This window comes from Hyaena hyaena, unplaced genomic scaffold (assembly GCF_003009895.1).
Source record: "Hyaena hyaena isolate Hyena2069 unplaced genomic scaffold, ASM300989v1 scaffold_348, whole genome shotgun sequence".
NCBI lineage: Eukaryota > Metazoa > Chordata > Mammalia > Carnivora > Hyaenidae > Hyaena > Hyaena hyaena.
This window is the reverse complement of record NW_024080981.1, coordinates 1132815-1147759: the sequence shown is the minus strand read 5'-3', so window position 1 is coordinate 1147759 and position 14945 is coordinate 1132815. Positions and strand designations below refer to the sequence as shown.

Genomic DNA, 14945 nt, shown 5'->3' with positions numbered 1-14945 from the left:
CGTCATCACTCGGGCATAAACACATACTGTATGAGATCTAACATGGAACGACCAAGGCAAAAAGACTAGTGAACAAAATAGAAAGTGGAAAACTAAGTTGAAAAACCTCAAAAGGCAGCTGAAAATGAGGACAGAGCAGCAAGAAAGAGTGTGCTGTTGGATTAACAGTGTATGCGTCTCTGGTTTCTGCGCGTCCTCTTAGAGCAAATACGCTTCCTTAGATGCTAAGCGGAATACTACAGCTGCACGCCAGGGACGTCATTACAAATGTAAACATAAGAGCCAGCAGGGGGTGAATTGTTTTAACCAGCTTGATTGAGGTATAATTGATATACAAAAACCCACACATGTACAGCTTGATGTCGACCATATGTATATATACACCTGTGATCTTCTCCGCATAATCAAGGAGGGAGTGAGCGTTTTTGTGCTCAGAGTCTGTGGTTGGGTATAATCCCCAGTCTCTTGGCCGCTTGAGGAAAATGAGAGGTGTGAGGGCATAGCTTCCGATCTGGTAAGGGACTGTCTTCACCTTGCCCTCATCCTGCCACGTATGTGACGGTTTAGATACAAGATGTTTTTAAACTGGGAGACAAAATAAAAGTAATCATTCAAATAGGAGTGGGGCTTGACATTAGTCATAGTTTGACTTAGTTTCTGTTTTTCTTAGAATACAATTTTAGTGGTATAAGGGGGTTTTTGGAGCTTATCTAGTCAGACTCTTTCTGACCTGACTCAAACAGCGAGTTCCGTGGCCACTATCAGGCTCTACTTGGTTTTACCCCTCACATTTGAGGAAAATATGCAGAAGAAGCTATACTTGAAAAGGAACTCATTTTTAAGGCATGGTGATCAGGGGAACCATACTAATGTTTGTTGCTTATAAACACTAGGTGTTATCATGGATTCATCCAGAAAGTCAGGCAACGATTACCCGTTGCAGCCAGCCACTTGTGGGTCCCAATGATAAACGCTGCAAAGAAGATGAAAAATACTTGCAAACAATAATGGATGCTAACGCACAGTCTCACAAACTTATCATCTTCGATGCCCGACAAAACAGTGTCGCTGATACCAACAAGGTATACTCTCAACAATGTTGCAGAAAAGGCAAATCTTTTCTTATGCGGTGGCCGTAGATTGTTTTGTGGTTCAGTTACACTGCTGAGTTCCTCCCCACTTGAAGGTGGGCTCTTTTGGAGCCGCCCATAGCTGTCCGGCCCTGGTATATGGCCTGTGGGGCTACGTGTGGGGTTTGTCTCATCGCTTCTCCACAATCCTGTCTGCTCCACTAGTTCAGCAAAGACCCGGAGAGAGAATTATCACCTAAAGAATCAAGTAAGAGTTTTAATGAAATGATGATGAGGCCATTGGAAGACCCTTTAACCTGGAAATATGGTGACTACTTGATTAATTCATATGTGTTCTGAAGCTCTGTTAGAATGGGGTCACCTGTGTGCAACCAGGCAAATACACAAAGTTTCCATAAGTCACAGGCAGGAGTGGCGTGGCATCTGCACACAGCTCCCATTTGATCCCCACTAGCTGAAGGGGACAAGATCCTTCATACCCAGTCATAGCTGTGAGGACACGCCTCCAGCACCTGCCCTCCAAGTAGGCTTTTCAACTGCATCATTTCCTTGACGCATTGCCCACGAATGACTTTCCAACAGTTACTGCAGGTGTGCATCTGGCAGTCAGAGGATTAGGCTCTCTCTGTAAGTAATTTCAGGGATCAGGAAGGTGACAACAGCCTGTACTGCGTCATGCTTACTTGTGAGATGACTCTTGGGTAACAGATGTGTGATGAGCACTTAGTAGGGGCAGGTGCTGGAGAATACGATGATGGACCAGGCGAGGTGTGAGCTCAGCATGCACGGGGAGCCAGGAGAGGGCCTGGCTAGCCCTGCTTGTGACCTTGGGCAAGGCTTCATGGAGGAGGAGGCATTTGAGTGGCCTTGGGTGGTTAGTGAGAAGAGATGGGCACGGGTCGCTATCTAACAGTGTCGCAGAGCACATTGCTCATGAGAATGGCATGCAGTAAGACGTCTGAGGGTGTGGTCACTAATCCCATGACCAGCCCATGTCCCCTCAACAGTGCTTGGGGCTGTCTTTCTCTCAGCAGCTTGTGCCTGTTCTCTCTACAGTGATTATTCTGTCATTGACCACAATCTCCAAAAACCCAGCCTCAGAGCTCCTCTGTCTCACTCTTGAGAGAAGCTGTTACCTTCTACTTTGTAGAGCAAATGAGGCAGAGGACATGGCATTTTCCCTCAGCACTTGGGTACCTGCTGTGTGTCAGAGCTTGGGGAGAGACACACTGAGCAAGTAGTCACGCAGTCTGCCAAGTGGCCATCCGGTGTGGAGTGGAAGACTATAAAGCGTGCTCTGAGAGAGGATAGAACAACCCTGGTTATTTGCCCCATGACCCTGGGCAGCGACTTCATCCCTCTCGACTATAGTTGCCTTATCTCTAACATGAAACTGATGGTATGCCTGCTTCCTGGAGTCCATGTGAAGGAAGTACTGTAAAGGGCCTAGGATAGGGCCTGTCCCGGAGAAAGCATTTGGTTCATGTTAGCCATCACCGTTTCTGACCTCAGAGTGAAAATGCTCTGTCCTCTTGGCCTTCATGACATCTCAGCCCTTGGATCCCTGTCTGTCTCATACTCCTTCACTGGCTCCTCTCCCTCTTCCCAACCTCCAAATGGTGGTGCTCCTTGAACTCCATCCAGGCTCCTCTTTTCTACTTTGCACCATCTCCCTGGGTCATCCCCTCCGGTGCCGTGATTCCAGACATCCTCTGTATGTTGAATTTAGCACCCAAGTTTCTGTGTCGCCCTGATCCCTCCTGAAGTCAAGACAGCATTTCCATCCCATTGCCTGGTTGACATCTTCACTCAGCCATCTCCCAGGTAATGTCAGTGTGTCTAAATCAGCCTAAGAGGTGGGACCATGAGAACCCTTGGCTTCCTAATCTGTTCTGCTAGGCCTTTCCTCCAGGCTCTGCCCTTTGGTGCCCTTGCACCCTGTCCAGGTTACTGACCTCTCCATAAGCCCCAGGTGCCTCTCCTGTAAGATAGGAGATGGCAGTGTGCAACACAAGGTGCGTAAGCATGAAAACTGAGAAGGATGTATGTGGTGGCCATAGCGCATGATGCCCCTGAGCTCATTGCCGCAGTTGTCTGGCCGGGGGGTGGTGGGCGGTGACTGGTGGTGCCAGTTACAGAGATGGGCAAGACTGGCAGAGGAATGGGGCGGAGAAGGAGATGGGCAGGAGAGTCCTGTGTACGTGTCCCTGTACAAATTAGCACAAACACCTAGGTGGCTTACAACAAAACCTATTTCTTCTCTCACAGTCCGAGAGGCCAGAAGTCTGAAATCTGCCGACGCTGTGCTCCCTCTAAAGACTTCAGTGGAGAGTCTGTTCCTTGCCCCTTCCGGGCCCTGGAGGCTGCTCTGTGCATGTAGCCACAGCGTGCCCATCTCTCCCTCAGCCCTCACATGGGCTTCTCGTCCATGTGTCTGTGTCTTCCCTCCTCTCTCTTCTGAGGGTACTTTTGATGGTGTGTAGGGTTCGCCCAAGATAATCCAGGATGGTCTCTTCATCTCAAGATCCTTGACTTTATGACCTTTGCAAAGACCCTTTTTCTAGAAGAGGTCACGTTCACAATCACCCAGGATTTGGTATAGATATCCAGGGTTGGGGGGGGGGCGGGTTTCAGCCTTCCACAAGGGGTCATTCTTGATTAGTTCCCCATGCTTCCACAGCTGGTGGGTTATTAACCCTGTCCGTCCTTCCACTCGTCTGCAATGTCGCAGTACTATCCCAGGGCAACGAGAAGGCTGAGAAACTCTGTACTCACAAAGGCGCTCTTCCAAACACCCGACAGAGCAAGGGTAGCCCGCTGTGTGTGATGTCATTTGCGAGACATGGAAGCAGGACACCAAACTGCATGTCTATGATGATTTTAACTGTAGTGGTGTCTAGGAACTGAGCAAGGACATTTATTGGTCTAAGTCCCTATTAGCTCTTGTGCATGTAGTATCATGTCACCTGCAAGTAGAGATACTTTATTTCTTCCTTTCCGATCTGGACGCCTTTTATTTCTTATTCATGCCTAATTTCCCAGCAAGAACCTCTATCTAGAGCCATGTTACACAGAAGTGATGCAAGCAGACAGCCTTGTCTTGTTCCTAATCTTAGGGGGGAAGCTTTTAGTCTTTCACCATTGGGTGTATCAGCTGTGGGTTTTTCAACATGCCCTCATTGGGTTAAGGAACTTCCTTTTTATTGTTAGTTGTTTTGAGTGGTTTTATCATGAAAAGTAGTCGATGTTCAGAGGCCTTTTTTGTATAGAGATGATCAAGTGTTTCTTTTTTTCTAGATTTTAGTAATCTTGTGTATTATACTGACTGGCTTTTGTATATTGACCACTGTAGTGGGTTGAATAGTGTCTCCCAAAAATTCATGCTCATCTAGAACCCCAGAATATGACCTTATTTGGAAGTAGTCTTTGCGTATGTAATTAGCGAAGATGAGGTTATACTGGAGGAGGGTGGGCCCTAAATCCAGTGAATGGCATCCTTGTAAGAAGGCCACATAGAGACACAGACACAGAGGGAAGGTGGCGATGTGACAACGGAACAGAGACAGGAGCACCACAGCGGTATGCCAAGTAGCACCAAGCATTGCTGCCAGCCGCCAAGAGCGAGGCGTGCGGCACGGTCTCCCTCAGAGCCTCCAGAGGGAAGGAAGCCAGTCGCACATGTCAGTCTTGGACTTCTAGCCTCCGGAAGTGTGAGGGAATAAGTCTGTGTTGTTTTGTGCCTCCTAGTTTGTGGCACTTTGTTGGTGCAGCCCTAGGAAAGTCATACAACCCCCTTACGTTCTTGGAGTAAATCCCCCCCGGTCATGGTGTCTAATCTCCTTAACATGCACCAAGATGCAGTTTGCACGTGTTGGGTAGGGGTTCCCTGCAGTGTGGTATCCACAGCATGGCCAGAGTGATCATCTCAGTGTCTGACTCCACGCACCCCCTCGGTGCCTTGGGGCAGCGACATCTAGTTCCTGAACGGGACCTCAAAAGCCCTCCCCCAGCTCAGCCCTTCCTTCCTGTCTCCACAGCTCCCAGGGCCACGTCCCCGCTGTGGGCCGCTGCTTTCAGTTCCCGTAGCTTGTCCTGCTGTTCCCTCAGAGCCTTTGCCCCCACAGCTAAGCACTCCCCCATCCTTGAGATGACACTTCAAGTGTCGCTTCCTCAGGGAGGTCTTTCCAGATGAGTGGAGTTCCCCCTGCGCTGTGGCACCCGGCATGTTTTGTGGCCCCGAGCATGGTAGCAGTTCCTCACTCAGTGCGTGGCTCACAGTTGGGCTCTTGGCTCCGTGGTGGCAGGGACTGCTGTGAGGATCCCCAGAACCCAGCTAGGACATAATAGCTGCTCCATGGCTAGAACAAGGGGCCAGCTGGTGGGTCAAGTTCGTCTCTCACTAGCTAGTTGCCATGTAGGGGACCTGATGGTAGGTGGCATTGTATGTTAATGCAAATGTCCAGACTCCATTGCAGGACCGCTGTGATGTCACCAAAGGGTTTTGACGTCCAATTGTTTCTTGAGAGAGTGAAAATGGGAGGAAGGAATTTAGTTTTAACTGTTGTATTTTCAGAGCCTGTATGGGGAAGAGAAGGCTCTGGAGCTCAGAGAAAAGTCAGGTTGAAGGTTAAGGTAGGGGCCCAGTAGTATGCTGGGTGGTGGTTGCAAGCTGGGGTCAGGCAGTGGTGAGGCCACCAAAGGAGTCCAGGCCATGTGAGCCATCTGTCGAGGACAGGAGACAGATTAGGGAGGAAAGGGTGTTTCAAGTGGTGAGAGGAGACCCCAAAGAGGGAGGGAGGGAGCGAGCGGCTCATCCTAGGTGCCAGGTGAGGAGTGTCTAGTGGGAGAACTGGGAGGGAGAGGGCTCTTAGCTCAGGGTGCTCCAAAAAAATATCATTGGCTCGTGGCCTGTGAACAACAGACGTTTCTTTCTCACAGCTCTGGGTGCTGAGAAGTCCAAGGTCATGGTAATAGCAGACTCTGGTGAGAGCCCACTGCCTGGCTTGTAGATGGCCACCTTGTTGCTGTGTCTTCACACTGCCAAGAGCAGAAAGAGGCACTCTCTCTTCTGTCTCTTATAAGAGCATTAATGCCTTCATGAGGGCTCACCCTCACCACGGAATCTCCTCCCAAAGGCCATACCTTCTAACACCATTGTTTTGAGGATTAGGGCTTCAACACATGGATTTGCAGGGATGCAAATATGCAGTCCACACCTGGAGAGAGAGATGTGTGGGCTCTGCAGTCTGAAGGTGTGGGGACCCTATCCCACCACTTCATGCCTTTGGCCCTTGGCAAGTTGCCCGCCCTCTAGGAGGCTTCCATTCTGTCACAAGGGAGCCCTCCCTGCTGAGGAGGATTGGCAGACTGATGGACTGACAGCCTGCTAGGCCTTCACCAACTGTGAGCCAGCTAGCTGGTCTGAAATCGGAGAAACTTGAGTCCATCCTTCAGCTGACTGCTCCCTGGGCATGTTTGGGTTTCTTTTTCCCACAAGGGCCGGGGATGGCCCTGCTGCCACTGCTGTCAGCTTATCCTTGGGACCTTAGGGGCCGGTGGGTAACAGTGTGCCAACATCTCTGGCTTCTCTCCAGAACCCTGCTTTGACCCCATACAGGGAGGTCTGGTCAGCAAACTCTTGTCTTCCAGAATGTTCTGAAACCCCTCCCCCTGTTCCTTCTGGGGTACAGGTGGGACCCCTTCTCCCCTCCTTCCCTTTGTCTCAAGACCTCCAGGTGCCTGCTCTCTGCATCCATTTTCTTCCCTAAGCCTAGGTCCCGATTTTCATTTGTCTTATTTGTGTCTTTAGTGATTCGTTTCTGGGCAACAGATTGCCTTTAAACACCTTCTCCTGGTTCTCCTTAGCACATGCTTCCTCCGTGCTGAAGTCCTGGATAAGCTTGAGCCCAGCACACCAGTTCACAGAGCCACTTCCCCGAGCCTCGGGGCTCTGTCAGGTGGCGGCTGGGTCCGGTACGTCAGCCTGGCGCAGGGCTGCACATGGGAGGTGCTCAGTGAGGTCATGTCAAAGTGCTTGAGAATCTTAGGGGTGAGAGGCACCAAGCCTTGTGTGAATTCGCATCATATAGCTGATTTTACTTAATATAATTAGCATTAATTTGCATAGCAGTGCTTGAAGATTTTACACTTCGGAAAGTTGGGGTACAGAGAGATGGGGAGGGCCCTATAACTACTTGGGTGGCAGAGCTGGGATTACAAGCCCGTTTCCCTCCCACTGAAGCCTGTGCCTTTAACCTCTACACTATGCTGTTACTACCTTAGTCGGCAGTGTTCATTGGAAGCTTAGGTTATTTTTGTATGAAAATATAATTATGTCATGGAGGCAGGACTGTGCTACAGACTGTTTTATCCATAGTGGGTGTTCCGGAGTGTTTCCTTGAAGTGAAAGCATCTCCTAGAATTCTGTGGAATAACCTGAAGTATAGCTGGTATCCAAATATATAAAATTCTTCTCCTGCCAGTCACGATCACCACTTGCAAACTTTATCTCCTACTTAGCACCTGCTCCCACGTCCGTGAGTGGGCTTTCAGCCAGCCACCTGCGGTCCAGTCTTCCCCGGAACTACTTATGTTCTGACTTCTTAGATGCAGCCTCTCTTCTCAGATGTCCCACAGCCTGTGCCCAGAGCCTCACTGGCTCTGTCTCAGTCCTCCAGCCAGCACCTTGGCCCCCTGGCCCTTTGGCATCCACCTGGCCCAGGTCCATTCTCCTGCCAGCACCCCAGGCTGCTGAATGTGCCGTGAGAACAGAGGCTCACGGTGTGCGGGTTGGCACCACTCCAGATTCATGCTGGAATTCTGCAGCCGTAGCTGGGCCCTCAGTGATGCTTGGAAGTCCGTCCTCCCAACCCCCACAGGCTCTCCAGAGGCCGCCTCAGCCCCTTCGTGACTCTTGTCTCATGTACGATCGTGCCCCACACCGTTCATCCTCAGCAGCTAATCTTGCCCTTCTGCACAGAGGACACACCAACCCTCAGGACCACTCTCCCCTCCTGCACCGCCTCTGGACCCTACCTTGTACTGCCGTCCATGGAAGACTCCTGTAATGGTGAGGGGGTGCCTTCCTCTCTACCCTCCTTGCTGTGAAGCCTGTCCCATCTACACAGATAGGCTCTCCCTCCAGTCACCACCACTGTCCCCTTCCAGCAGGCACTGCCATTCTCTTGCCCTTTCTGGATGGACCTGTCAGAGGGGATCTCTTGTTACCACCACTCACTTGCCCCTCATGCTGTGTGAGACCAGTTCCATCCTGTCTCTGTGCTCACCCAGTACTTCCTTGTCACGAAATCCATTTCCCAGTTCTTATTTTCCTTGACTTCTCAAGCTTTTGACATAGTTCAGTACTTTTACCTGTTTTTCTTCCAGTCTCTGGCTGCTCTTTTCCATCTCTTTTGCTTTATGCCTTCTTCAGGCTTCCAGCCTATGCTTCTGTCCTCACTTATACACTGTCCTTGAGCACCATATGCTGGTCCCCTGTCCTCCAACATCCTGCACATGCCAGTGACTTTGTATTGGTGGCCACAGCTCAGATCTGTCTTCTGAGCTCCAGACCTGCTGCCCACAGACTCTTCCACTTACGTTTCTCCCAGGCATCTTATGATCACTACGTGCAAAGCCGAATGCTCAGTCCCTTCTGTAATAGTCTGTACCTCAGGAAATGGTGCCACCAACTCTTAGGTCGCCTAGCCTGGAGCCATGGGTGTCCTGGTCTCCTCATGTCCTACCTACTTCTGTTGCCTCAGTCAGTCACCCTGTCTTGCATCTTAAATGTCTCCAGTTGGATGTATGTGTCTGCCCTGCTGCTTGTGCCAGGATTCCCTCAGCCAGATGAGTGCTGTAAGCTGGTCTACTCATGGGGGCCCACCCTCCTCCAGCCCTTCCGCCCAGTGCAGGTCTGATGGTGCCATCCCCACCCTTGAGTGCGGCCTGGCCTCTCCCCCTGCCTCCACCCCTGCCGATGCCATCAGCCCTGGGCTGCCTCTCCCACTGCTCTCACCACCACCGTAGGGTCCTCTCAGCCGAACTTCTTGCCTGTGTTTCGGGAAGCTGTGTCCTTCCCCATCTCTGGGCATCCACACACCACGGCCCCTCTGCCCTGTGTGTTCTTGACCTTCCTTCCCACAGCAGAGCTTTCCTGACTTGTGTTGCCTTCTGTCCGCCTGGGAGCCTCCCAGGCCTGGCTGTGTGTGCCCAGTGTACCCTGTGCTCTCCTGAAACAAAGGACTCGCCCCACTGTGCTGTATGCACCCTCTCCTCACCTGTGTGCCCTGCTGGACTTTGAGCGCCTTCAGGACCAGGGTCTCTGTTTGTTCATAATTGTCACCCACCATTTTGTTTTGGGCTGAGCATGAATACCCGCTCAGTTAGTTGGAGCCTAACTGAAGAGTGTGATCTTTGGGTTCACAGATGCACTCGTTATGTTTTTGGAGATAAAATTCCTATAGTATTAATCTGGCTATTTTAACCATTCCGGAGTTTACAATTCAGTGACTTCTGGTATATTCACAATTTTGTGCAACAGTCCCCACTGTCTAACCCCAGAATGCTTTCATAGTCCCAAATAGAAAGCCTGTGCCCATTGGCAGTTGCTGCCGCTGCCCATTCTCCCCTGCCCCCAGTCCCTGTCCACTGTGAATTTTCTTCCTGTCTGTATAGACTTCCTTGTTTTGGACCTTTCGTATAAATGGAATCCTACAATATGTGGTCTTTGGAGCCTGGATTCTTTCACTCAGTGTAGAGCTTCATGCCCCTGTGTGACTGTGCAATGTTGCACTATATGCCGATGCCACCGTTTGTTTATCCGTGCGTCCACTGATGCACACTTGGCTTGCTTCCACTTTTTGGCTACGGCAAATAGCGCTGCTGTGATCTTTCATGTACAAGTTTTTGTCTCAGTACCTGTCTTCAGTTCGGTGGGAGTGGAACCGTTGGGTTATGTGGTAATTCTATGTTTAAATTTGAGGAGCCACCAAACTTTTTCCCACAGAGACTATACAGTTTTAATTCCCACCAGCAATATATTAGGGTTTCAGTAACTACATTCCCATCATGGATGGATTTTGAATGTTGACCTTTACAAAATATAAGCTAACTATAGGACAGATTTTGTTCAGAGATTACCAGAGATTACCAAAGGGTGAGCCATATCCCCCGTTTTTGTTTCATTTGCATTCTATTTTACTTCAGTGGTTTAAATCTCCCTGTTTGGGATTTACAAATAGTTTGATTATACAGACATGTTGCAGTAGTACAACCTTTTCTGTTTAGACAGATGGCACTAAGAGACAGAACCTTTAAAAATCTAACTTACCTTGAGTTAGATCCAGTTGTTAATGGCTTAGAAACTGATCATGGGTGATGGATGATTGTTATGGGTCGAATCATGTCTCCATTATATATATATATATATATATATATATGCGCTGAGGACCTAACTCCTGGTACTTGTGAATGTGGCCTCATTCTGAAATTAGGTCTTTGTATATGTAATAAGGTTCAGATGAAGTCCTATTGAATTTGGGTGGGCCCTAAACCAGTCTGAGTTGGGTCCTTAGTAGAAGAGGAGAGACAGACCCAAGGGGAAGGCCATGTGACGATTAGGCAAAGATTCGAGTGATTGTCTATAAACTAGGAGCACCTGGGCCTACCAGAAGCTGGAAGAAGCAAAGAATCTTCCCCAAGAGGGTTTTGAGGGAGCATGGCCCTGCCAGAACCTTGATTTTGGCTCTAAATTGGGAGAGGACCTTTCTGTTGTTTTAAGCCCGTAGTTTGTGGTACTTTGCTCCCGAAGCCAGGGGAGAGTCCTGTGAAGCTCAGGAGGCTGATTACAGACAGATGAGCTCGTCATTTCTTTAATGCTCTCCATGTGATAACATTAGAAAGAATGGAACTGTGAACTCAGATGAAGTGGTGTATGTCTTTTGTTTTTCACAGGCTAAGAGTGGGGGGTACGAAAGTGAAAGTGCTTACCCCAACGCGGAGCTTGTATTCTTGGATATCCACAACATTCATGTGATGAGAGAGTCCCTGCGTAAACTGAAAGAGATCGTGTACCCCTCGATCGATGAGGCACGGTGGCTCTCCAATGTGGATGGGACACACTGGCTGGAGTATATAAGGGTAAAGCGGGCTGGTCCTTTACATGCTTTCTAGTTAAGATTTCTCTCTGTACCTGCCATAAATCTGCTCATCCAGATGGTTTTTCAACACTGGAAATAAGCACATGTTTGTTGTTGCAGTTTCCATGGGCAGTATCCAGACGGTGGTCTTTGTTAGAGGGCTTCTGTGACCTAATAAAAAGGGATAATGCCTGCCTCACATCAGGTTTTTAAAGAGTTCCGTGGCCCTTTAATAAAGGACTGTATTTACTGCTGTCAGCTTTCTTCATGTAAGGTGTTCCCCACCCCCAATGTTACAGTTTCTGAGTGATCCTCAGCTGATTGCATTGTTTGGTTTATTGACCTACACTTCCAACATTCTCCACAGTCCTAGAAGTTAAATGCTGTCCTAGAAATTAAATGTAGCCTGCTCTACTGTGCCTTCTTTTCTGAAGATGCTTCTTGCTGGGGCAGTAAGGATTGCTGATAAGATAGAGTCTGGGAAAACTTCGGTGGTGGTGCATTGCAGCGACGGCTGGGACCGAACAGCTCAGCTGACCTCTCTGGCAATGCTCATGTTGGACAGTTATTACCGCACCATTAAAGGCTTCGAGGCTCTTGTAGAAAAGGAGTGGATAAGCTTCGGACATAGGTTTGCACTGGTAAGTTGAGACCTTGCGGTACATGCTTGACTGTTCTTTCCTATGCATGTGTGTATCACACACACCACACACACCTACACACACATGTATACACACACGTGTGGGCTCTCTGTGTCTGACCTGAGTCACTATAATGGAAGACTGTGGACCCTCAGCATTGTATGTTTTTGGTAGGGGACTCTGTTTTTTAAAAAAATTTGTAGTGTAGGTATGTTTTTTTTTTTTTTTTTAATAAATGAAGTAAAATTCATATAACACAACTAACCATCTTCAGGCATACAGTTCAGTGGCATTTAGTACATTCAAAGTATTGTGCAACCACCACTTCTGACCAGTTCTAGAACGTTTCTCCACCCCCAAAAGGAAATTCTGTACCCATTTAGTAGTCACTCCCCCTCTCCCCTCTACCCCAGCCCCTGACAGTCACTAACCTGCTTACTATCTTTCTGAATTTGCCTGTTCTAGGTACCTCGTCTAAGTGGAATCCTATACTATTTGTTTTTCTGTGACTGGCTTATTTCATCAAACACACTGTTTTTAAGGTTTATCTATATTCTAGCCTATGTAAAAATTTAATTCCTTTTCATAGCTGAATAGCATTACCTTGTGTAGATAGATCACATTTTGTTTATCCATTTATGTTGATGGATGCTTGTATTTGCAGCAGGTAGCTATTGTGAATAATGCTGCTATGAACATTGGTATACAAGTTTTTGCCATACATAGTACCACAAACTGAGTAGCTTAGACAATAGAAATGTATTGTCTCACAGTTCTGGAGGCCAGAAGTCCCCCATGGTGAAGGTTCTGGCAGGGTTGGTTTTTCCTGAGCCCCCGCTTCTTGGCTTGTACACGGCTGCCTTCTCACTGTGTCTTCACGGGGCCTTTCCTCTGTGTGCACCTCCCTGGTGTCCCTCTCTGTGTCCAACTTTCCTCTCCTTAAAAGGACACCAGTCAGACTGGATTAAGGCCTGCCCGCCCACCCTCCCTTTAATCACCTCTTTACAGACCATATCTCCACATATAGTCACATTCTGAGGCCCTGGGCATTAGGGCTTCAGGATAGGAATTCGGGCAGTACAACACTCAGCCCGTAGCAGTCTGCTTTCACACTTGGCTCCATCCCTGTGAGTAGAATTGCTGGGTCATCTGGTAGGTATTCTTTTTTTTAAATTTTAAGTTTGTTTATTTAAAAAGAGAGAGAGCGCGCAAGTGGTGGAGGGGCAGAGAGAAAGCGGGACAGAGGATCTGAAGCAGGCTCTGAACTGTCAGCACGGATCCCGACGCATGGCTCGATCCCACGAACTGTAAGATCCTGACCTGAGCCGAAGTCGGATGCTTAACTGACTGAGATACCCAGGCGCCCCCATCATCTGGTAGATATTTTTGTGCTTTAGTTCCTGGTCTTTCTCGGTCATGGAGCCATTGGGGATTCATCTTAACTGTGCATTGGAATACGCCTGAAGCCTCATTCAGATCCACTTCTAGAAAGCAGGTTGGGCAGTGGGGGGCTTCAGTGACTCCCACCACAGGGTACCAAGTGCATTACTGTACATGAGGTAAGGGAAAGGAAGTTCCGCAGGCTTTGAGCCACATGTCCTTTGGGGGCTATTGTCCTCAGCTACATGCCTTCCGTCTCTGTGCCTTGTTTCCCTTCTCAGAAGTGGAGTGTTGTGCAGAGGAGGGGAGTGTGTGTACGTCAGGTGCTTGGGACAGGGCCTGGCCCATGCTTGGTACCTTTTAGTTCCTGTGCTTATTTTAAACATTATCGTGAACTCCTTTGTTCCTTCTCCCTGGGAGAGGAGACCGTGTGCAGTTTCTCCCAATGTTTGTATCTGACCATCTCTCAAGGCACCCAGGGCATTCTGTTCCACCTTCCCTCCCCGCAGTGTGTGTCCTGGGAGACAGGAAGCCAGCAGGGGCCCTTGACTAAGTGGGCAGTGCTAAGGCCCGTCTGTGAGATGCCAGCAGTGGCCCCGCACAGTACGCGTCGGGGCATGTGCCCACGTTATCCCATCCCTGCTTGCTGATGCCAGGGTTCACCATGGTAGTAAGATCCTAAGACGCTTAATGGCTTCACTTTACTGAGCAGCAAGCACTATGTATCCAGCACCATGGCTGTATGTTCTGCTTCGATCCTATAATGTCCCTGAGCGGCAGCTGCTGTAACTGGCAGTTGGGGGGGGAACTGAGATTTCAGGAGTAGGAATTATCTGATCGAGGTCACCCAGCTGTTGAGGGTGGAGCCAGCATCCACCTGGCAGTTTCCAGCCTGCAGCAAGCTCCTTGCTGCCTCCCTCTACCCTCTCTTCCCTTGAGTTTCTGTCGATGAGCCATGTAGGCTCCTATCTGAGGCTAGCTTCTGTTCTTGCCTTCATGTTCCATCGTCTACCTCCTGGAATTTCTCCCAGACCACGCTCTAACCTGGTCTAGAAACCTGCCATTATTTATCCCACTCTGGAAACTGGGCCTCTTGACCCGCCTTCCTCCTCCACCTGGCACAGCACATACCTGCCCCTTCTACAGCAAAGCCCCTCAAAGCTGTAGTCTGTACCCACGATGCTGTTTCCTTCCAGGCTGTCTTGAACTCCCTTCACCAGTCTTCCTCCACAAACACCCACTCCAGCCTGAAGCTGCTCGTCACCACCACCCGTCACTACTACTTGGTCGAGCCCTTCTCTTATTTGGCCTGCGCACTGGAGGCTGTTGGTTCTTCCCTTCTTCTGGAAACCATTTCTTCCCTTGGCTTTTAGGTCTCTATAGCCTTTTGAATTTCCTCCAGTCTTCTGGTCCTCCCTCACTCCCCAGCCTCGTGGTGTTGGGGTGCCCTGGGGCTCAGTTCTCAGATCGCTTCTTTTTTTTTTCTCTGCGTTTAATACCTTAGTGATCTTGAATGGTCCCTCATCTTTAAATAGGTGTGTTTCCAATCTGTCATCTCCTCAGTGCCATTGATGCCCTCTTCCTTCTAGCCTGCCCATCTCCCTTGGAGCTAGGATGGCAGCCTAACTAGTTTCTCTGTCCCGTGTCCCCTTCCAATCCTTGTTCTTGCTACAGCCAGATGTAGCGTTCCAAGA

General features: G+C 49.3%; 1 protein-coding gene across 5 annotated transcripts in view; it reads left to right on the top strand.

The window, feature by feature from the left end:
• MTMR1 (myotubularin related protein 1) overlaps positions 1-14945 on the top strand; it is a 63944-nt gene that overhangs the window by 31465 nt on the left and 17534 nt on the right. For all 5 annotated transcript variants that reach the window (XM_039249876.1, XM_039249875.1, XM_039249879.1 and 2 more), the window contains 3 exons: positions 894-1082; positions 11046-11231; positions 11665-11871. In XM_039249876.1, the coding sequence (XP_039105807.1) occupies positions 894-1082; positions 11046-11231; positions 11665-11871 (582 nt within the window). The remainder of the gene's footprint in view (positions 1-893; positions 1083-11045; positions 11232-11664; positions 11872-14945) is intronic.